This window comes from Atractosteus spatula, chromosome 8 (assembly GCF_055471065.1).
Source record: "Atractosteus spatula isolate fAtrSpa1 chromosome 8, fAtrSpa1.hap1, whole genome shotgun sequence".
Classification (NCBI taxonomy): domain Eukaryota; kingdom Metazoa; phylum Chordata; class Actinopteri; order Semionotiformes; family Lepisosteidae; genus Atractosteus; species Atractosteus spatula.
Window position 1 is genome coordinate 47,206,816 of NC_142713.1, and position 23,844 is coordinate 47,230,659.

At 38.6% G+C, this 23,844-nt stretch overlaps 1 protein-coding gene across 1 annotated transcript in view; it reads right to left on the reverse strand.

Annotated features, from left to right (window-relative positions):
* Positions 1 to 13,971: 13,971 nt before the first annotated feature.
* The window catches only part of camk1da (calcium/calmodulin dependent protein kinase IDa), a 143,692-nt gene continuing 133,819 nt past the window's right edge, over positions 13,972 to 23,844 (reverse strand). The window contains exons 8-11 of the mRNA XM_088923673.1: positions 23,093 to 23,171; positions 21,606 to 21,693; positions 19,276 to 19,417; positions 13,972 to 18,074 (exon numbers count right to left, since the gene is read on the reverse strand). Coding sequence (XP_088779799.1) covers positions 17,944 to 18,074; positions 19,276 to 19,417; positions 21,606 to 21,693; positions 23,093 to 23,171 — 440 coding nt within the window. The 3' untranslated portion in view covers positions 13,972 to 17,943. The remainder of the gene's footprint in view (positions 18,075 to 19,275; positions 19,418 to 21,605; positions 21,694 to 23,092; positions 23,172 to 23,844) is intronic.

Genomic DNA, 23,844 nt, shown 5'->3' on the forward strand with positions numbered 1-23,844 from the left:
TGCTGAAAAACCTTGTTGTGACAACAATGAGATTTAGAAGAACACAGTCTGTGGAAGATATCAGCCTCTCTTGGCTGTGTTAGTTATTACTATACCTATGAAAATCTTGATGTATGAAGGCAGAGACCTGTTACCATCACAATAAGCCATCTTGATTGCTACCTTGAAGTCACTCAATAAATCCTAGAAATTCTTAAATTGCTGAGTAAGTTGTTTACAGTTTTGTTCAAGGTGACTTGCTTTCAAACACTCAATTTAAGAGCCTGCTGAGTGGGTCAATTGGTAAAGGCGCTAATCCAGTCACAGGCTCGAGGCTGGGTGAGGTCACCAGGATTCCAAAGTGGCTGAGCACTGCCAAGCACTGAAGGATAGGATGTGTTGGCAGATGTCTCTCAGCTCTTAGCCACCCCTGTGAACTCCTGTATGGCTGCAGGCATGTATTGCCATCACTAAGTTACATACCTTTTCTGCAATCAGAGCTGAACCTCCGGTAATGGGTTTTGGTATCTCCACACTATACAAATATGAGTGTCTCAAAGGTGAGCTTACCAGGGGAATCTGCCTATAGTTCTTCATTTTAACCATGTATGTGTCATTAGAAGGATCAAAGCTGAGGGATGAGACATGAAGAAAACTGAGCTGGTGATTCTAAAATGGGTGGACCTAACAAAAATAAAAAGCAATTCTCAATTTAAAAAATACACACAATTATAGAATTGTAAAGATGTGTATACTGTTGGTATGCAATACCCAAGTGACATACTGTACAAAAACCTTTTGAAAAAAACAATTCAATATATAATAGTATAATATAAAAATATGATAAAGTGAACAAAACAATACAAATGATTACAGTACAATGCAACTGTAATGTGCATGCCAACCCCCTGTGTGTTTTTTTCTGAAACTCAGAAATAGAACACTGCTGGATGTGCTACACCCACATTTACAGCTCTGCACAGTTGTACATACGTGTGTTGGGTCCATTTTTCCACAGAGAAAGGTATTTACTATGAGACTATCGTGCCTGCTCAGCCATTGTCAGACCTTCCAATCAGCCTGTTGCCATGACAAGGAGGTTTCGGCAGAAATCAAACCCACCCGAACGCATCTGGTACCTAGTTATTTAAAACCCTTCTGATATCACGACACTCATGTGTGTCTCGGCCTTATTCCCTGTGTTCTGCTTTGTTTTGGGGTTTTTTGATTATTCTTCACTTCACTTTTTTGAATTTCCTTTTTAGCATTTCCTGGGATTTTTTTTTAACCTTTTGCCTATGCACCGGTTTTTGTCTTCGGATCAGATCTCCTTCTGTGCCTTTGTGCTTTCAACCCTGCATCTTTCCTCGCGACTCTTTTGGAGTGTGCTTACTCAGCTTGTTAGCAGAGACACAAACAGGCTCTGTGACAGACTCTATTGGAAAGCGGGGGAACAGAGTGACACTGAACTGTCATTTCTCCCAGTGCAAGGGAACAGCTCGGTTGCTCTTTTCAGGCTGTCGTCTGGTATGGCCCAGATCCTGTTCTGCTGCCTTCCTAAAGCAAGAGCTGCATGAGGACACATTAGTCAAACATTAAAACAGCATCACCTTGATAGACAATATTACAGCTTACTTTGTAATAGCACTATAAAAAAAACCCAAGAATTGTCTAGTAAATCTTGATCTGGGCAGCTCAGAGGATACTAAAGGTAGCTCACTTGGGGAGGACTGATTCAGCTTCTATTTTTCCCACTGTGACTTCCAGGGAACCGTGGAACACACAATGGGCATTTAACCTCAGGTCTTGGAGACATTGCAAGATTCATGTCTCCAAGTCATAATCCACATCATTAACCAATGGACATCTGATGCCCCTCAAAAAATTCCACACAAGCCGTATTAGGGTTAATGTACAGCTCACCATTGAGTTTCTGTTTAATTCATTGCAGGCATTATGTTTCCAGTGCAGCTGTGCCACCCAAAACCAAAAAAGACCATCTGAACAGCAACTGTTGAATCCATTAATCTTTCACCTCTGTGTGTGTAACATAAGTTCGGGAAGGAAAAGCAACACCAGTGTGTATGAAATGTTCAAGAAGGTATAACTTATGGTGCAGATTCCGTACTTTCCCTTATGTACTTCATGGTAGTTTAACTTTTACTGTACATACACACTATAACTGGAGATCAATATGAGTAGGATTTAGGATGAATCCAATTAAATTAGAAGATTTCCAGAACATATGAATGTAAGAAATGAGAACAGAACGTTTGGCCCACCTTACTCATCAGGTGATTGGCAGGGGCAGTTCTGCCTTTATGCTTGCAGGTATTTTAGCCACCCCTCCATATCACAGACACTACAGATACTGTACCTGTGACAAATCGGTGTTGATTAAAATTATTTTTCATAAAACACTAACAATATGCAGGATCATCTAAATACTGTAGGTTTCAAAAGCAAACATCAAAGTATATTAAATCACAGCAAATTTTCACAAAGGCTCCATTCCTCAAATGCAACCCCCCCAATAATAATTAATGGAGATGTCCATGGTTACTGATATCTTAATAATCCAGGAATCCCATCAAGTGTTTTGGTAATCACAAACAGAATAAAACTTGTTTCAACACTGTGGCTAAAGACTGCAGACCCCCATTACCCTATATGCAGTATTACTCTGTACTCTCCGAATAGCTTTACTGAATATTCTTAAATGTCCATGTGTGTCCCTGGGTGCTCATTTCATTGATAGTCTTAAAGATGTGTCCCCTGGATGGCGCATTTCATCAACACGTTTCAGGGTTTAGCATAACTGAATCAGAAGGTTAGGAAGTTTCTTTACATTACGTTCCTTTCAGACCAGGAATTAGAGTGGTTCTCCTTTGAACTCTGTGTGGGGTTAAAACGACCCTTCTACAGATTATTGACCTGTCTGGTCTGTTTGCTTTGTCTGAATGGATATCGGATGGATTGTTGGCTCCAGACCAAACCCCAGAAATAGAGGCTAAAGCAGTGGACCTTGAGGGTAATTAGGAGTCTGGTATGCTTGAGAAGACCTTTACAATGACCACAAGTAGAAGAGCTTGGAGAAGAGGAAGAGAGTCTGGGCTAACATTGCTCCCAGTTGACTGTCAGTGGGGAGGGAATTCATCACCTGCACTGCCTGAGTGGCAACCAGGCAATGAGCACTGGACACAGAACGGTGCTTTGTGCTCGTGTCTGCAGAGTGGAGTGAGAGCCAGAGATCGGCAGAACTCCCAACAGGAAAGGAGCCGAGGGGAAGAGATTAATATATCAGAGATACAGCTGGAAGAGAAAGTGCAGTGGGTTGGATGCCCATCAATGTCATTGGGCAGAAAGAGTAAGACAAGCAGACGAAGGGGGAAGAAGAGGACAGGAAGGAGGAAGAGAATTGGCCCCAGGTTTCAGTTGCACTGGTGCCCCAGGGAAGGATGATGACAATAGGAGGAAATGGAAGAGAAGAGCAGACATCATGACAACTGCAACAGCTGCAAAGAAATGCTTGTCCGAGGTGGAGCGAGGAAACGAGAGTCCCCAGCCCTAAGGGGTCCTCCTTGAATGGTCATGGTTCAGTCTCAGATATTCGATGAACGGGATTTCAAGGAGAGCGTGGAGGAGCATTGGGAATGAGTACTGCGCTTAGAGTGGTGGGGGAAATGGCGGGTTCACTGGTGGAGACAGGAACAAGGGTTGGACTGGTTTAACTGGCTTGGAGTAGGAGAACAGTGGTCAGGTCACTAGGTGTAGCTGTGCTAGAAAAGCCCAAGGAGAAGATGAGGGTGGGAGTCAAACGATGGCCATGCAGAGAGTCAGGAAGAAGGCAGTGGGTGTGGAGGACACACAGGAAGGATCGAGGATGGAAGCTGGAGATGAAGAGACATGGAAGGGGATTGCCTGAATCTGGATGAAAATCTATATCTCTAGAGGGAGGAACCGAGGATGGCGAAGAACAGAGAACGCAGACTAAGACGAGGTAAGCATGACTTCTTTGAAATCCAAAGCTGACATCCAAGAAAAGATAGAGTATGTAAAGAGGTGCACAGGAGAAGAGAGATTTATTCTTCTAGATAGAAGAACTAGACAAGATCAGAGTCTGACCTCCTCTTGAACTCTATTTAAAAAACTCTAGATGTTCTCATGTTTGAAAAGCTGCTAAGTCCTCGGTTTGTAAAGTGCACAAATTGTCAGGAGAATGATGCATGACCAATTGTCTAAAAAATGTCAGTGTTATTTAGTTTAAAATATTCAATAAGATATATGTATTCTTGCTGATACATTCAATTAAAACTGTTATTTTGGTATGAATGTTTAGAAGGAGATTGTCAGTTAACCATAACACTAGTTTCGTTTTTCTGAAATTCTTGTCCATTACACTTTTCTGAAACTTGAGATTTATGGATTAATTGTACATAATATATATCTGAGGCTCTCTGGGCATCAGAAATTTGACATGTTACCAAAACCTAAAGGTATGAGTGGGTAACAATCAAGACTACTGATCAATGCTCTTGCAATTAAATGAGATTCAAAAATGCTTGGTGACACCTTTTGATCCCACTGACTCAGTTTCGGGATTCAACACCCGCGCTGTGAACTGCGCCACCCAGGCCCCAGAGAATTTTTGAAATTTTTTTTTTCAGATTGGACTACAAAACCACCAGTCCTAAACCTGACATGGTTCCCATAATCCAGCACTAAGCTTAAAAATTGTCTACATAGTGTGTGAATCCTAACCCTAACTCTACCTGGGGTGTCAAGTGAGCATTACCACTATCTACAATATATTTGAGGCTCTCCTGGCATCGGATTTTGACATGTTCCCCAAATGTAAAGGTATGAGTGGGAAACAATCGACTTTTGATCAACGCACTTGCAATTAAATGAGATTCAATATTTCTTCGTGACAACTTTTGATTCCAGCGATACAGTTTCAGGATACAACTACCGTGCCGTGCACAGTACCACCCAGACCCCAGAGAGTTTCTGAAAAAAAAAATTCAGATAGGACTTCAAAACCACCTGTCCTAAAACTGATTTGGGTCCCAAAATCCAGCACAGAGCATAAAAATTGTCTATATGTAGTCTGTGATTGCTAACCCTAACCCCACCTGTGGTGTCAAGTGAGATTTTCCGTGGTCTACACTTTATATATTACAAACATTCCACAGGCAGGTCTTGGTAAAGTTTTACACAGGTGTATAAAGTATTACATAAAAGGGTCATGTCACTTAAATTTCTCTGTGAAAATGTGGCCCATGTGTCTACTCATTTACTGTGGTAAAAACTGAGTTATGAACACACTCTGTTGTTTCACACGTCACTAAATTGGAACATGCTTGTGACTTGAGAGAAAAGGACCAAGATGCCCTGAATGTTTATGTAATTGTTCAGAGATAACATGAGCTACAGGAGCCCAGAAATATGCTTGAAATGAGCAGTGCTCATTACTGGGTCTGGGTGTTAAACTCACAACCTTTCTCAGGTTATTATAAAAAAATTGCTTGGTCTGAAATGCTTCTTTTAATGAGATGTTTGTCCAGCTCTCCGAGAGCTGGCCTCCCACACACCTTGGCGGGGTCACTGAGTTCTGCTCTCCAAGCATCCAGAAACACTGCCAAATGTTGAACTGACAGGGATTTTAACTGAAATTCTCCATCTTCTTCTCTGTCAGCCTGTGACATTACCATTAAAACAATGTATTTTAGGAATCATAAAAAAATATATTCCATCATTTTATAAATTTTGCAGCACAGACACAGGGCTGTTTTTATGTTTAATTTCAAATATTTAGCCAGTAAAGGACTAGCTTTCTGTTATAGATCTTTGATAAGAAATAATGTTCTGTCACCAAACTTACATTGCCTTGTTGTTTTCTAATTGTTTATCCGAGTAGCATTTGAGATTTCGCATAAAATATAAAAGTATTGTATTTGAAGCGTTAAAACTTTAATCATCTTCACATCTTAAGGCGTTAAATTGTGCAGAATGCATAAAGCACATACGATTAAATGAGAATTTCTCAGTATACATTTTTCAAATATATTAATATATTACTATGACAATTGTCATTTTTGAAACACAAGTTGATAATCAGCAGTGGAGTACATTATGAAGTTATTCTTACAACTTTTTCTAATTAGCTTCACTATTATTTATCATTAAAATGTTTATGCTGACACATAATCCTCCTCTGCTCTGCCTAATTTATGTCAAGATGTAGATTCTGGTATGGCATAGGCATACTTAACAAACTGTCAGGTTTACACACTAAAACTATATAGGAGGATTCAAAAAGTTTTCGATAAAATTCAAGACTTCTCAAACACCTGGCTGATGACATTCAGTGTGGAAATCTGCAGACTACTACAAGTACCAAAAGAATAAACTATAGATACAAAATGTAAAACATTGAGCTGGAAGAAGCTGCTTATGAACAAGAAGTACATATGTGACTGTTGGCACCTCAATTACATCTTCAGGCAATGTGGGGAAGCAAAAAGAATTCTAGCTTATATAGTTAAACATGTGCAATTTAAATGAAGGAATGTTATGTTAGAACTGTACAATGCACTACTCATATGTGCCATTATGTGCTTCCCTGGCCACACAGAGAATTTACTTCACAACGACAACTGTTGTAACCAAGCCACTTCTTTACATCCATGTTGATTATTCCTAACACTTAGTAAAAAAAATAATGTTGCTGCTTCACAATGGTGCAGTTGGGCATGATTTGTTTAGGCGTACCATTTTCTATTGTGAACGGCATTGTCTTCTTCCTTCATTGTTTTTGTTTGTGAGAAAATCCTTAATGGAGTTGTGACAGAGTGCTTGTTATTTTTTTCTTTCTGAATGTGAAATACTCCAATACTTCCCCCCTACCCTTCTGGTATGTTTGAGAGAGTGTATGTGATACGAATGAAGTGTGAATGATACTTACCCTTTTTGTTGTTTCCCTAAAAGCACTGCAGTGTTTTCCCCATTTGGAGTATTGTATTGTATAGTTTTGTGTTGATCAAGATGGCCACCAGTCACCTTTCCTGTTTGTGGTATCACACAAATGATCTTAAAGGGAAAGGTTACTGGTGAGCCATCTATAAATAACCGATGTAAGGTTAGGTGTTTTGTTTAAGCCAATATACTGTATCACGGTTGCATGACTCTGTTAAAATTTAGAAGGTTTTTTTTGGATGGTTGAATACTTTATTTTGAGCAAACTGCCCATCTCTGTTAGGAAAATGTGAGCAAGTCCCTTTAAGAGGATGGTCCTTAGAAGAGGAGGGGCTATAAAAGGGACTGGGAGAGTTCAGTATGGAGGAGGGTGCCTTGGAGGAAAGGTGTGGAGAGTACTCCTGTGAGGGTTTTTTTTGTTATCCCTATTTTTTTTGGCAATAAATCCAGTATTGTTTGCATTTGAAGACTGCTTGTGGGAGTTTCTTTTCTTTTGAGCCAAACCTGGTCGCTTGGCCGGTGACAGGAGTTTATAACAAAAGTTCAGGAGGGATGACAAGAAGTTCAATCAGACTCGGCTGTCAGTAATCCGCAATCACTCCTGATGTCATTTCCTCTCCTAAAACACTATAAATACTGGACGTGATCCCCTTCTCTCCCTCGTATTCGTCTTCTTGAATCCCACCTCCACCCCTTCTCCAGCTGGCCCTTGGTCACTCCTCACTCTGCTGGGGGTCCCAGCCTCCTCGTCCTCTGGCCAGGAGGTCAGCCCTCAGCCAAGCAGGTTGAGCCAAAGTTTGACTAAACACTCCATAATCCTTCAGTACTCTTGATTCCTGCGTGTTGTTATTCCTAGTCAAATAAACATAAAGTTAGAAGTAAGAGTGCCATTTTTATTGAGGAACATTGTTAGTGCTTCCTCTGTTGGTGTCCATGCATACTATGACTTTACAATTATTATGCCAGTTAAGGACACATATAATGACAGATTCGTTTCTCAGTAGTGAGGTACTGCACGGAGCACAGGTCTAATAAGAGACTGCTCACCAGCAGGGTAGGCCCAGTCTGCCTTTGCCTGCTGCAGCAGCTGAAATCCACCTCACCATGTTTAACATCGATCTACCTGTTCTAGTTCAGAGGCTTCTGCTGCTGAGGCTTTCTCCAGGTTATCCAGGCAGAGATTCCCTCAGCCTCTCTGGGGTGTATTTCAGCATTCTTTCCAGGTGCCGGCAGTTCTCCTGAGAGGCTCTGTTCTCTCTGCAGATGGTCCTAGTCCACTTTCACTCTGCTTGCATGCTTGGCAGTGCAGGAGTGCTGTGGCTCTGGGAATTCCTCTGTCAGCTCCTGAGTATCCAGAGCGTGTTGATCTTGGCAGCAAGCCTTGCCCTTTCTACTTCCCTTTGAGGCCAGTGTCACTTTGAGCTTGAAAGGGTTCACTAGGGACAACGGCATCCGAGGATTGAATGCTAGGAATTATTAGTGGCTTAACCTGCTTGGTTAGTGAGTAGCCCCCTGGCCACAGGGCAAGGAGCCTCAAACCCCATTCAGACGGATTGAATTGAGGGGTATCTGCAAGGAGGAGATGGGGAAGAGGAGTTCAGTTTATGTACTAGTTTGGTGGGCAGCTGTGTGAGATTGGCTTGTTGTTGTTGTTCCACCCGAACTTCAATTAATAACATCTGTTAAATGCAGTAATCAGCCTGTGTTTCCCATCTAGGTTTGCCAGGAAGACCCGAGCATAAAAATCATATAGTAGCTTTCATTGGCATTTTTGGTATGGTAGTGGCTTTAAAACACATCTTTAACACTCTTCAGCAGTATGGGTGTTAGACCAGACTCATAATTCTTGCTGCATCATCAATGCATGTGCTTCTTATAAATGGTGCGAACCAGCCTTAACAAACAGGGCATAGTCCATATGCAATGATTCATTAATTTTAGCAAAGGTGTCGTCAAAAATGAAAAAGAAAAATCCAGTCTGCTCTTTTTGACATTGTATAGAAGACACATAATACAGAACTTGCAAGTGAACCCAGGAATTGTTTATACTAGAAGTATTTTTACTCCATTCTACTGCTTCACCATTTTCCTCTTCTGAGTTTTTGTTTTTTCATTACTTATTAACTATAATGTGATCAAGCCTTTAGGAAACATTTGTGAACAATTAAATAAATTAATCCTTTTAAAAAAATTCTAATTTTACAGTTCAGAGGAAGGATGCAGCTAGTGACCTGCAAATGTTTTTTGTTTTGTTTTTCTAATGTGCTTTCCATTCCTCAGATGTCCTCTGGGACATTTTATGTCCATTTAACTTGAGTGACTGTGCACATCTCACAAGGCTCAGAGAAAAATGTTTTCATCTTCATTTTTCAAATCGTGTTACAATAGCAATCTGGTAATAAACTTCAAAGATTTATTTATGCACAATTGACTCAAAAATATGGCTGTGAGCAGAGAAGAATGTGTCAATATTTATGTTTAAACTGAGCTGTGGAGAGAAATACTGTAGGAAACGGAAAAACATATTGACTTTGAAGGGGAGCCAGGAATGATACAGAGCAAAAATGTGGCATTCCAAATCCATCTTTGTCTGAAATTGCATTTTGGGGATAGGAGTATTTTAGTCTATAGCTGGTCAAACACAAAAAACACTCAAAATTCTTGTTCCATATAGTTTCGAAGTTAATTTTTTAAAGATTTCTGATACCTTCATAACCAGTTTTTTAGTGTGATAATCCCTAGAGCCAGCAGCCATGTCACCCTGCAACTTACAACTGGCAACCCACTGGAGTTAAGCAGGTGTGAGCCTGGTCAGTACCTGGATGGGAGACCTCCTGGGGAAAAACTAAGGTTGCTGCTGGAAGAGGTGTTAGTGGGGCCAGCAGTGGGCGCTCACCCTGCGGTCCATGTGGGTCCTAATGCCCCCTTATAGTGATGGGGACACTTTACTGTAAACAAGTGCCGTCTCTCAGATGAGATGTAAAACCGAGGTCAGTTGGCTGACGGCAGCTGGAGCGACGTGCCAGTTGGAGTATTCTCAGTCGCATTTAATGGCAACGTCAGCTCAAAGATTTGGTTCAAACCACCAAATGGAGATGGGTGTGCCGACAAGCGGACCCTGCTGATGCGGGATTAACGCTAGAATGAGAGAGTGTGATAATCCATAGAGAAGATAATGACAATGGTGATAGCCCTTCCTTGCGTACATGGCTCAGGTCAGGGGAATTGGGTTGCTTATATTCAAATCACTTTCTAGACAATTTCTAAATATTGGCATAAGCACATAATGTAGGAATGAATGTAACAATGTTTACAACTGAGAATAAGCTGTTTGCTTGTACCCATCTAGCTGAATTGATTAGATGCAGTTTTGGTTAGTGGTTTTGTCTTTTTAGTAATTTTTTGATACGAGAAGCTCTTTCAACCATTTCTTGAATGAAGCCAGGGTAACAGCTTCAGCGATGTGATTAGCTGGTTGTAGACCTCCACAATGCTTTGTACAAAGAAATGGCTCCTGTTCTAGTTCAATTGCACTTTCACAAAGTTTCCATGTTTGTGCTCTGGGTCATGTTTCATGATTCATTCTCAACCTTTTCCAGTACCCTAACAGACTTATCAATGCCTTTGAAGATTCGGTTTGCTCTTTTTATTGCTTCCTCATAATGTATGAAAGATGAATAAATTGCATCTAATTTAATGAATAAGTCTTTCTAAAGCTCCTTTTTTCCTATTTTATAATGATAGTTTGTTTTAGAAACCTGTATGCAAAACCCTGGCTTGTCTACAGTAACTGTCATATGCCAGGTGTTTAACCAGTCCTTAATGTGATCTACAGTATACCAAGTTGCTTTCCAGCTTCTACAATGTTTCCCAATCCCCCTGTTTTGGTTTGGCTGACTGGCTGACAATACCAGAATCAATACCAATACCAGAATCAGAATAGATCACTACAAAAAAGTCAGAAAGACTACTATCAGTAGTTCTGATACAGATCCTTGAGGTAATAGATGTTTGTCATGTGGTGTTTGTCTCCATCAACACTTTTGCTTGTTCAAAGAAGATGTTAGTTAAACAAGACTATCAAGACAAGACTAAACAAGACTTTTACGAACTTGCATTTTTTAGTGCTTTTATTGGTTAGCCTTGATATCCTTAATCAATGACTTACTGTATGCCAATGTCAAGATGCCGCATGAAAAACTGAAGCCCTCCCAACCCTAACATTTCTAGTCATTACAGATTATGGATTAAAATTTTACTTGGGACTCCACTGGTATAATTTTAGCCAATTTTAGTTTTTTAGCATGTACAGTTAGATGTTCCCCCTAAGGAGAGTGCCAAACGCCACTAAAGACAAGGCTGAACACTGGGTTAGGGACAGAAATATGTCACCTTAGTCAGAAAATCAGGCACTGAGCAGCCATATGGATTGTGATGCAGGTGGCACTGCCAGGCCACACAGCATTAGAAGCAAAAATGTTTGAAAGTGATTTTTAAATTGAATATGAAATGAAGTCCTCAGTTTTTGCTGCCATCTGTATATGCCAAGAGGAATCTAGAATGATCTTGCATATACGGTACATGTGATTATTTTGTTGAAAAACATTAAATCTCAGAGCACTGTAACCTTGAGAATGAACATTACAAGAGCGATTTCACAAGCAGGTTAATTTTTGATTGCTGTAAAATATATTCCCAGTCCCTTACCCATAATTTAATCTAGAATAATTCTTTATAGATAAAATGCACTTCCTCCTCAATGCTACCTTACCCAAGCATTAGAAATAAAAAAGGCATCATGTCATGATTAATCTGAATTTATTGGAGAAAAAACAATCATTATCATCTTACTTTTCATCATGATAAGAAATTTCGATATGTATACATGATTGTCAAAGGCATCTGCTATATAGGCCCCATAACAATTTGCAACACCACAGTAAATTTTAGTATGCCACTTCAAAATGTGATAATCTTTATTACATGCAAAGAGTAAATGCTTTACATTTCATTTCATTTTGGACAGTATCGCTATGAAAATGTAGCAATCACAAGACCTCTGTTTTTTGTTGGTGCTGTATTCTTTTATTATATATTTATATATGTATGGATGTATATCAGGTGGACCAATACTTCTGGGCTTGAGATTAAGCACTTAAACATGCTTGCATGTCATGAAAATTCTTATAAAGCATATGGGTTCAGTTCACCCACTGATCATTAATATCTTTTACAAGCAATTTCTAATGTGCACAGATGTCAGATTCCCAGAAAAAGAAGTCTGTGAATTAAATGTACAATACTCAGGAATTTAGTGTGACAATATTATATATTAGGGATTGCTCGGACCACTCAAACATCCTACTTTACTGGAAAAAACAGTTTAGCGCCTTTTACCTGTACATTTTCTTAACCTTGAAGAAAATCTGCATGGACAAATTAATTTCTACAACAACTCTTTGAAAGAGCTTTGGGACCTAGCATGTCCCAGAGCTTTAAAACATTAGTAAAAAGTTACTGAATGCATGTATAACTTGCCGTTATATCCAAACAATTTGAAATGTTTAACAAAATGAAAAGAATTCTTAAGAAAGCTAAAATGAACTTGGCTAATTTTGTAATAATATGAAACTAGGCTGCATATGCATTAAGATATGCATGATATTTAGGAAAGCTAGCCGAACTGAAATTCATTGAATACAGATCCAACATTCATTTCTAATACAGCCTGCGCTTACACCAGCTAACAGACATTCATACACCATTCTCAGAGCTTTCCTGTTTGAAAACATTATCAACAGATTTACAACATTTAACAACACATGATTTATTTCTGAAAAAACATAAAGAGTTAAGATCAACAGAATGATTTTTCTGAATTAAATAAAAAATGAGATAGCCTAAAACAACACGTTTAATAATGGAAGAAAAACCAAGGACAACCAGTGTTCAACATACTCAGCAGTACAAGTTCTGAACATACAGTAACAACACAAAGCTGTTGCAATTAAGAAAAACACAATAAAACAGTGTCTTGGTCTGGAATGTACAATATTAAGACAGCGGTAAATTCTCTATATTTTGAAACATCTCTCATTGGCTCATGCAGTCATGCATTTGTTTAAATTATAGATCTTTTAATTTGTTTTTTTTTAGCTGTGATTAAAAGCACAAAAGAAAAAGAAACACCAGCAGTGTGCACTTCCCGTTTCTGTCCGAGGTCATAGACAATGTGGGATGTGATATTTGGACTAAGTTACGATTGCCATTTCAAGTCAGCCCTTAATGTTTATACATTGTAGCACTTTTATGCTTTAAAACAGGGAAATCCATCAGCAGTCAGAAGTTCACCTCAATGGTTACCAACCGCTCTTTGACTATTCTGCACATTTTCTTTGGTTAGCAATTAAAATTGACATTGATCTTTTTAGCTACAAACTAAAATAAAAAGCAGTTGCTTTAACTAAATGGGAATAGTACAGAAAACTTCAAATTGACCAACACTTTTAAAAAAGAAAGTTATAACATTGAAAATAGTATGAAACACTTGAGAACATTTGTAGATACATTAGCAGTTTAAAAGCACATGAAACACATTGAAACGATGGCCATTGCTGCACTAATCATCTTGAACAGCACAGATGTGCTCAGAAGATGCTCTAAAAGCTGTTGGTGTGTCTGCTTGAACGGATGAATGACAAGCCGATGGCAATGAAGATTTTATATCTACAGCTATATCTCAAACAGGGTCTCACAATGATCTAGGGATGGCACGTTTTCTGCCACATTTAGGGCATCTGTTTCAGTAACAATTAATTGGTTACTTGGTATTTAATAGTGATCATTAAAAACCAGGAATGATGCCCTTTCAGGCTTTCAATACTAGACACTTGATACTTCAATAGTGTTTGTTATGTTAGATACTATTAGGGGAGACGGCACACACACAGCTCACTCACACTCTCTTGATTCTAACAAGAGGAATTTCAATGAGAACAAACTAAATTGGTTTAATAGGTGCTTAGCAGATCTCAATTTATTTTAACAATTTCAAATTGTTTCAGTATTAACAGTTTCCTTTGACACCACTTAAACAAAAACATCGTCCGCAAAAATCTTATACTTAATGCTGTGCATGCCACTTTTTTCATAGGCAGTATTACTCACTGGGTGGGTGAGGGGAACACATTAACTGTAATTACACAGACTCTGCTTTAGTTTTTCGGGGTGATAAAAATACAGCACACTGAAATGTGCTGGTGTGGTTGGCGAAAGGCAGCCTCTTTGAAATACATTTGCCCAAAGACTCAGAGTGACTGACAAGATGGTGGTTAGCTGATACAGTATGTGTATCCTCACAATGTCTATCAGACATGTTACAGTACATTTGAGCTTTGTGTTGGAAGGGCAGAATGGGCTCCTCTGATTCTAACCTTTATGTTCGTTTACATAGCACCTGTCATGTTGAGCTTTCCAAAGTTCTGGGAATAGCAGCTCCCAAATATACCACAATCTCCAAGGAAAAATCTCAACAGAACACTGACGTGCTGGCTACAACTTTCTTTTCATCTGTGAAAACGGGAGACCAGAGGCAATCCCAGTGATAACATCAAATAATGAAATCTTATAACTATTATTTAATGTTTGGGGAGCCTACACATGCCTGCAGCTCGTGATTTTAAATTAAGGGGTGAATTACAAATTCCCAATTTCATTTTGATAGCAGTCTTAACTCTGAAACCACTACTGCACTTCAGGAATCCCATCTCAGATGAGAGAATGGCTTGTCAGCTCTGAGTCTGTCATCTTCCATTAAAAGCCTTCTTAATGTATATTGGCAGCATTAGTTACAAAGAATTAAAATTCATCTCCAGTTGATCCTTGTTACAATTCTAAATACAGTAACTGAATTTATTTATAATATAGAGTGACTTTGTCTTAATACAACTTAGAGAACAATATGACTTTAGGGTGATGTATTAGTTTAGGGTATTAGTTTTGCACAGCGCAGATTCTGCCCTTCATGGGCATTAATAAGATGTACTTTTTACAGCCCACACGTAGGTAACAAAAGGGTAGCTGCATCAATGGAAGTGAGGGCTTTAGCTTTTAGTATTTTATACAGCAGTTCATAAAAGCACAAAGGAAACGAGGTATCAAAATACACAATTTGCAAGTGGCAGAGTAGCATCACCCACTATTCAGTACTGTGCACTAAAACCAAATACAGTACATCACTGAAACATGACACTTGCCTAATTCTGCCAGACCAAAACACATCTGATCACTATGTGCCAGTTACTGATAGAACATGATGGCAGCAATGTTCACATTCCATAAAGAATCTCCACACTTAGTCTCCACAGTTAGTGAAAACTAACTGAAGGCTGAAACATTAGAATGACTGTACATCCTCTTGTACGTTACTTACACGGGAGCCAGAATCATCAAAGTATTTTTCAGTTTACGTCGTATACAATATATAATGACAATTAAAGTTTAATGTGATGGGATTTGAATGTAATCTGGGCATTTAAAATTTAAATCATTAGAGAAAGTAAATAGTTAAAAAAATCTTGCAGTGAAATTAATCTTAATAACCTTTTGCCCTCCACTAAGCCCAATAATAAAAAAGGACATTACTTCATTCTGTATGTGCATATGACGTTTGCAGAAGATTATCAATCTAATATTTATCAGAATATCAGAATGTATCAGAATATATTCACTGCATGTGCTTTATAGACATGTAGTCACAAAACTATCTGTAACTGTGAAAAATAGATAAAAAGGTAAATGTCATTCAAGAAGCTGCTGGGAGCTAAAGGATAGGTAAGTCCAATGATTGTTGCATTTAGCCTTCATTTACAAAACAGAACTGTTACCAAACACAGCTAATATTTGAAAAATAAGAATATTACCAATAAAACAAAGCCAGTTTTTTTTTTCTAAGCAGGCCTGTTTCAGCCATAGAATTAAATTAATAAAATATACAATAGTTTACAACTCAATATATTTTTACTATTTGGAAATATACTTTACAGTGTTATTTTTACTCCATTAATCTAACTGCATGTTAGATACTGTGGAACAGTATATACAGTAGCTGGACTGAGGTTTTTTTAAAGGAAAAAAAGAAAAGCGAGGCTAATATGTCCTCATGTTAACAGTGATAATTCAATAGAATTTTAATCCATATACTTAATCAGTGATTTACAAAAAAATACATAAAATGTTTGCAAAAGAAAAGAAACTAAGAAATATATTTCTGGTAAAAAAATAAAATATATTTTTTAATTTATGGAAACACTTAACAGTGGTTTCACAGACCCCAATTAGCCCTGATCTTGGAATATCTAACGTAACTTAATCGTAAACGTGTCTAGTAGTATAGTTGGTCTGTGAAACCAAGCCCTCAGAGATTTTTATACCTCAGTAGTGCTGACGTCGTGGGGCAGTTTGCAGAAGATGGAATGCACTGAGTTATGAAATGAAGTTTTAGTGAAGGGGACTTACAGTAAGTTGCAGTGCACCTAAAATGAGCAGATGCAGAGCTCACAAACATGGCCTTGTATACAGTCAGGGGTGAGCACAGAATATCTAAAAAAGAAACACACATTTCTTTCTTGTGCATAGTAAAGTGTTACTGGTAGAATGAAAAGGTAACAAAAAAGACAGAATATGCGTGCTCAAATATCAGTATTCCAGTCTGCTGTTGACCAACCACAGTGCAAATTCTCAGTTTTTATTTGTGGCGGAAACTATATCCAGAATGAGCAACACATACAGCCTCTGTGCATGTATTAAATACATTTCAATTACTGTAGTTTTGAATGATCATTAGAAATATGACAAAAGCACTACTGGCACTTAAGTATATTGGTATATCTTTTTTGTTACTAATAGTTTTTAAGGTTAATGAGAAAAAATGTCTGTGTAACTATCGGCAAAAACAGAAGAAGGAAATGCAATAGAACATTAGTAAAGGTAATCAGAGCCTTCTTGATTGAGAAAGCCTAGTCCTAATGGTCATTCTTTCATGGGAATACACACACAATACTGGATTTACCATCCATATTGAGTCAAAATACTAACTCAGCTTTTACTCATTTCCCTGAGAGCTATCACTTTTGAAATGAAAGAAGGCTTTTTCAATTATCACATGGGACGCAATGCCACTATCTCAGTTAAGCTCTGAATTTATTGTTACTGTGGGGTAAAACAGATCTTTTCCTAAATTATTTCTCTTTTTAAAAGCTAATTTCAGAGACTAAAAACAGATAATGTAAAGGGTTTTTTGATATATTGAATTATAAAAGTTTTTTTCAAAGTAAGAAAATAACGAAACATATTAATGTTTCAATTAACATAGATGCAAAATTTTACAATGCTGTGACCCCACTATGGGATCTTAAACTGCTTACAATCCAAAAATGTCTTTGCAAATCAATGCCAATAGCGACTTACTCTGATATATAACTGTTCAGATAAAGCTCTTGTGAAGCTCATCAAAAGCTGCATTAAATAAATTAGTTGAAAAAATACCCCTCCAATACCCCAAAGCACTTCCTTGTCTTGAGCACATAGATCAGCGTTGAAAACATACAAAACCCCAAACCACAATTTACGAAACAGAACACTTGAAAAACCTGGTAATCCAGTTAAAACTCCGAAAACTGAAAACTAAAAGAAACACGATAGCAAAACATAATAAGAAAAACAATAAAAATAACATCCTCTTTTTTTTAACCAGAATATGCACAGAGCTGGAAAGTAATCAAATCCCATAAGATGCAGTTCAATACAAGATCCATGACAGATGAGACTCTCTTGTAGCTGCAGTAGAAAATATGGCCATAAAAAGTCTTGCGCTCTTCCAGTCCTTCCAGGCTTTAGTGCACGTGGCAGGATGAGGCCTCCTGGAGAATGCAGGGACAGATCTCAGCGCGGTGTGGCTTTCCGCGCGCCTCGGCACAGGGCTGGCCGTCACTTGCCGCCGGTGTGCACTGTGGCGACGGTGGAGGGCCGCGGCCTGTGCTCCGCCCCCATGGGGGACAGCACAGGGGACGGGGACGAAGCTGCAGACGCCAGGCTACAGGGGGTGGAGGGGGACATACCTGAGGGGGAGGAAAAGAGAGAGAGAGAGCTCAGAGAGCGGCAGCTTCCGTATGGCAATCAGCCCTCGCTGCTCTTCACGGACACGGCCCGAAAGGGGCCGATTTTATCTCATTTCTCTGCCCAAAAAACTTCAATGACACTCTTACCGAGTGATTGATGAGAAAATGCAGTTGAAAGTGTCAGTAACCTCTCTGTGTATCTTGCCTCTGCTTTAAACGGATCTCACTTAATTACTATGTTTATACATAAATGAATTGTCAGCATTCTTGTTCTAAAAATAAAATGGCTTTTTTCATAACGTTCACTTATTTATCTGAAATTATTAAAAGTCTTCATAAGCTACAATTACAGCTGTGGTTCACTAATGCACTTGGGCTTAACAGTATATTATCAAACCTTTAATGCTTTTGTCTCTGGTAAATTAACTAAAGCTTTGCCTGCTTTCATTAGAACAGTGATTGTGTAAAGTAAACAGCATATTGTCTTTTTGTAGAAGGGAATGTGGGATCCTGTAACAAGGATTAAGCACCAACAGGGCTTGCTGACATTTTAAATGTGCTCATTGAAAAGCAGTTCAGATTTGGTTAGACATTGTGGAGTGATTCACATGTTTGGAATCTGAAAGACTGAGGTCAGCTGGCTCTTTTTGGAGCTGAGCTGATAGGAAAAGAAATCATATGAGTGAAATACCATGTGGACATTTCAAAATCCTTCAATGAATCGTAATGATTGTTCACGTCGCTTTACAAAGTCAACAATAATTACGATTAGTAGTTCAGGTGGGCAGCTGCGTCAGCATGCGTAGGCTGCAAAGGAACAAGTAATAGGTTTATTCCATGCGGAAAAAAAGAAGAAAGAGAACACAACGTTTCGGCCGTGGAGCCTTCTTCAGGTGACTTACGATTACGATTGTCTTTGTCTTACGATTGTCAATTACGATTGTCTTAACAGCCTTGCACTGTTAAAATCTTGACTCTCCTAAAATTATTTTAATACCTCATCTATGGTTTGAGTATTCGAGTAATTAGGTTAAATCATCAATACTCAGTCCTGTACAAAATCTGGATAGCCCTGACAGGGTACAATGTTAAGAAGGTCTGTTGGAATTTCTGGAATCTCTGTCAGAGTATTCCATGAGGTTGATGCCCATTAGTCATGCCCATTTGGCATGTGAGAGTAACGAATGGCTACAGCACTTACAATCCTTGCGAGCTGTGGTGTCTGTTGGAGGGCTGTTAAGGTGCGGGCCAGTCCCAGTATTCTGTTGGTGTGAGCCCTCTATACTGCTTCCCAAGTGCAGTCTTCTCATGTGCCTGACAACAGCAGTGGCATTAAAGGCTTGCTGGAAATAAAGAGAATGAGACATGTTTAAGTAGCCTAGTGGGTACAGTAAGGATTTCAAGACTTATGTGCTAGTGAAAATGACACCTATAAATCACTAAAAACATTGGAGTGTAAACTGAAATCACATGGAATAACAACATATTTATTGAGTATTTAAGTATACTAAGTTTTGGTTTCTCCTGTTTGATTAAGAGGAAGCCCCCCGGCCTTAGGACAAAGAGGCTTGACCTCTCAGTCAAAGAGAGGGGCTGACCAAGGAGGTAGCTACAAAGGTGAAGATGGGATGAAAGTGAGACGAATGTGACAAGAAGAGGCGTGTGCAACAATGATTTAATATATTGAAAATCAGTAAAGATTGTGATTTAAAACAGCTGAGTTAGACTAGTATGTCTGGCATTACTCCTCCCAAACTTCAGTTAAGAACTTTCATTTCACTAGGAATAAAGACATCCTAAGAATCAGATGCTTTGTGAATGTTTATTGAATATTAATGTGTAGTAAGTTTAGGCTTAATCTGCCTGGTGAAGAAGAAGCCTTCTGGTCATAGGATGAGGAGGCTTGTGCCCCAGTCAGAAACAAGTAAATCTAGAAACCAGCAGTGCATAAAGAAAGAAGGAAGGAATGTAGAGGCATAGGACAGAAATGCAGGATAAAATAGAAAGAGAAGGCAGACATTAAAAGCTGTAGGACACCTGCTAATTGAGCCGGGGCCAAGGAGATTTCAAGGCTTTCAAGAGCTGCAGGGGCAAAGAGAGAGGACCCCTTGGAACGCTCAATCCCCAAAAGCAAAAAGTGAACCCCAAACCAATGCAGAAACAGACAGAAGAAACATGTAAATGTACATTATGTTAAAAGAAAAGGGCAGACATTAAAAGCTGTGGGATGCCTATTGGCTGAGCCAGAGCCACAACATTGGACAAACACAGGGCCGAGGAACTGGCATCAAGAACAGCAATGGCCCAGATTAAGGAAACTGTAGCTGAGTTGGATGCTGGGGATGGTATATGATCCATATATGATATATAATGGGGATACATATAGGATGCCTACTGACTGAGCAGGAGGTAGGACACCAGAGAGACCCAGGGCTGAGTTGGATGCCTGGGAAAGTTTAAACTGCAGGATGCCAGACAGACCCAGGGCTGAGTTGGATGCCAGGGATAGTGTAAACCGTAGGGCGACTACTGACTGAAACGGAGGTAAGATGTTGGAAAAAAAACAGGGTGGAGATGACATCAGGAGCAGCAGGGGCCAAGAGTGAGGAACCCAGGGCTATGTTGGATGCCAGGGAACAGAAGCAGAAGACATTGCAGGAGAACAAGAAGAGATTAAAATTAAAGAACACGAAGTAAGATGGTTTGATGCTTGCAATTCTGAGAAGCATGGTCCACGTATAGATGAATAATGCATGAGGCAAATGTGAGACAAGCAGCATATTTTTTCTTTCGTTCTTTTTTTTACATCCCTGATTTCCTGTATAAAAATGCAAGGTGAATGCAGGAGGCGAATGTGAAACAAGTAGCATATTTTTCTCTTTTGTTCTGTCTTTTTTTTCAGCTTTTCCTGTTTGTTGTTTGGAGCACGGTCCATGGGTAGAATAAATGTGATAAAAATGTGAGGAGAATTTGAAACAAGTAGTATATTTGCTTTCCTGCCACGGTCCAAATACAGATTGAATGTCATAAAAATGCACAGTAAATGCAAAACATGTCTGATTTTTGCTTTTTCTGTTTGTTGTTTGGAACATGGTCCACATATAAAATGAAAGTGACAAAAATACAATAAAAATCTAAGGCAAATGTGAAACAAGAAGCATATTTTTTCTGTTCTCTCATCTTTTCTCTTTCCCACCTGTTGTTTGAAGCATGGTCGACTTATAGAATGAATGGAACAAAAGAAAGTGAGAAGAGACGTGTGCAAGAGTTCTACAGTATATATATATAGTGAAAGTCAGTAATGATTGTGATTTCTAACAGCAGGGTGAGATTGGCTTGTCTGTCGTTATCCCTCCTGAACTTCAGTAAAGAACTTCCATTTAAATATGAGCTTATATTGGTCTAAACATGAACAGCTCAGCCTTATACATTTCTTTGTGACATACAGAAAAAGATCAGTGTGAGAAAACAAAAAAAGGAAACAAGACATCAGTGATTCTGTCTACAGTAATTAGGTATTCACAAACATACCCTCCACTTGCTTTTTGCAAAGTTCTTTCTGATCTGTCGACTAACAGACTCGTGAATGTTCTTGCAGAGAGCTGTATCTCCAGCAATCCTGAAACAAGACAGAAATCATGGTAACTGTACTAACAACTGTATTCTGCTTTAGAGTATATAGTAATACATGCACACTGACACCTACTAATATTATTGTGATAAAATACCTATAATAGAATTTTTAAAATAATTATTATGGAATTTACAACAAGGTCTATAGATGGCCAATATCTGATTTGGCTCAGGTTTTAAAAGATTTGACATATTTGTGTGAAATAAAATTCTGAAGAAATAATTTGGCTTCAAGTGATTAAGTGTCATTCTTGGAGAAATGACACAGTTGCTTATAACTATCGCAAATTACAATTTGTGATTAGTGTTTATACCTCAATAAATAAAGGTCTTATTCTTTTTGCTAAAATTATGGGGTCAATTGTTTCTTTTTAGTGCTTTGGTGGAGCTGATTGAATTGAAACTGTTATGTCTCCTGGAGAACAAAAATAGATACAGTATATGACCCAATATGGGTGACCCATATACAAAACACGACCCAAATGCATGTTCAGTAGCGTTTTCTTTTGGCAGGCTGTTGTGAACAATGTGTTGTTACTGGTTAGGACAAAATGATCTAAGCACAATTTCATCCACTTTCCCAGCACGTATTGCTTACACTAACTGGTTATTGGCAGAGGGTGCTGCTTAAACATTCCCAGGCACACTTTTTGTCTGAGAGGTACAAAGATAGAAAGTGATGAAACCAACTCAACAACAGGGTGAATAACAAATCTACAAATTAAAAACTACTCAATGAGCTGAAAGCTGAATATACTGTAGATATTTGTTGTTTCAGTTGCTTTGGATACTACATTTTCAATGTAAAAACCTCACAGTCATTTCAGTTTTAGTCACAGCAGTTTTATAACTCAGTATCCAAACTGCAGGACCTACAGTAGATACACATATATTTATACTTTGTTTCAGACCCTTCAAATCTTTTCTAGGACTGAACAGCCTTTCACTAAATTTCACCTAGATTTTAATTTACGTGATACAAGTTTCATGATGCATGTACCATCTTATACCATTTTGAAGTCTAACTCTTTCTTATGCTATGGTGGTGATGATACATGAAGAACTACCCCACTATTAAATGACACTTAGCAATTTTATATCTACAGTAACTGAAAACATCACGGGGGGAGTGGGGAGGTTGGAATTTCCTCCACTACAAATTTGAAAAGTTGGCACCCATGGCACCATTTTATTTTCCCAGGATATTTGTAGTAAACGTTTACTTGACAACACTTTAGACACCACTCTTAACTGTTCACTCATATCAATAAAAATATATAATGTGCAGACTAGTAATTGGAAGGTATTCATTCAGAAAGGATTTTTAATGCACGAGTCGCCTCAGGACCCCATGAGCTCAGGTATGAGTCCAGACGGTCACTCACCAGGGGTGTCGCAGTGCCTGATCACACGTGTATCTTTTATTGGGATCCTTCTCCATCAAACTGCTAATAAAATCTTTAGCTGGAAAACACATATTTCTCATTGTTAATTGTGGATTATCCAAATTATACTCTGCACGATCACTTACATTTCAGAATGTCATTTAAAAAAAATTTCAAAGAAGAATTAGTCAATGCAAACAACTCAACAGACACACATGGTTAATCAGGGACTTGTAAAGCAGAGGAGAAAATGAAGGAACAGCTTCAAGGGACCACATTTTTCTATAATTACTGGTCATTGAAGCTTATGGAACTTTTGCAGTATCAAACATACCATTTACTCACACTGTTTGGCTTATATAATTTTCAGCATGAATAGTGGTGCTAGAGTATGGGTGTCCTGAGCACCTGGGTTTACAATCCATTTGCACTTGGAATCCTCAAAAGCACAGGCAAGTGAAGAACAATCAGGAAGTGAGCTAAAATCAGTAAGAATAAATGTATATGAACTGATACAGTACGTATGTCCAAAGACGTATTCCTATTGGAAATGTGGCTAGACACATTATTGATATTTATGAATCTTAACCTTTTGATTCACATAAAATTCATGTTATGCAGTAGGTTCCCTTTAACAAACAGGAAAGAATGAGTTCTGATTGTTTAATGTGAAGATGGACTGTCTCCAAGTCTTGGCTTAAAAAGAGGACTCGGATCTGTGCCCACAAAACTGATCCAAGTCTGTTTATTGC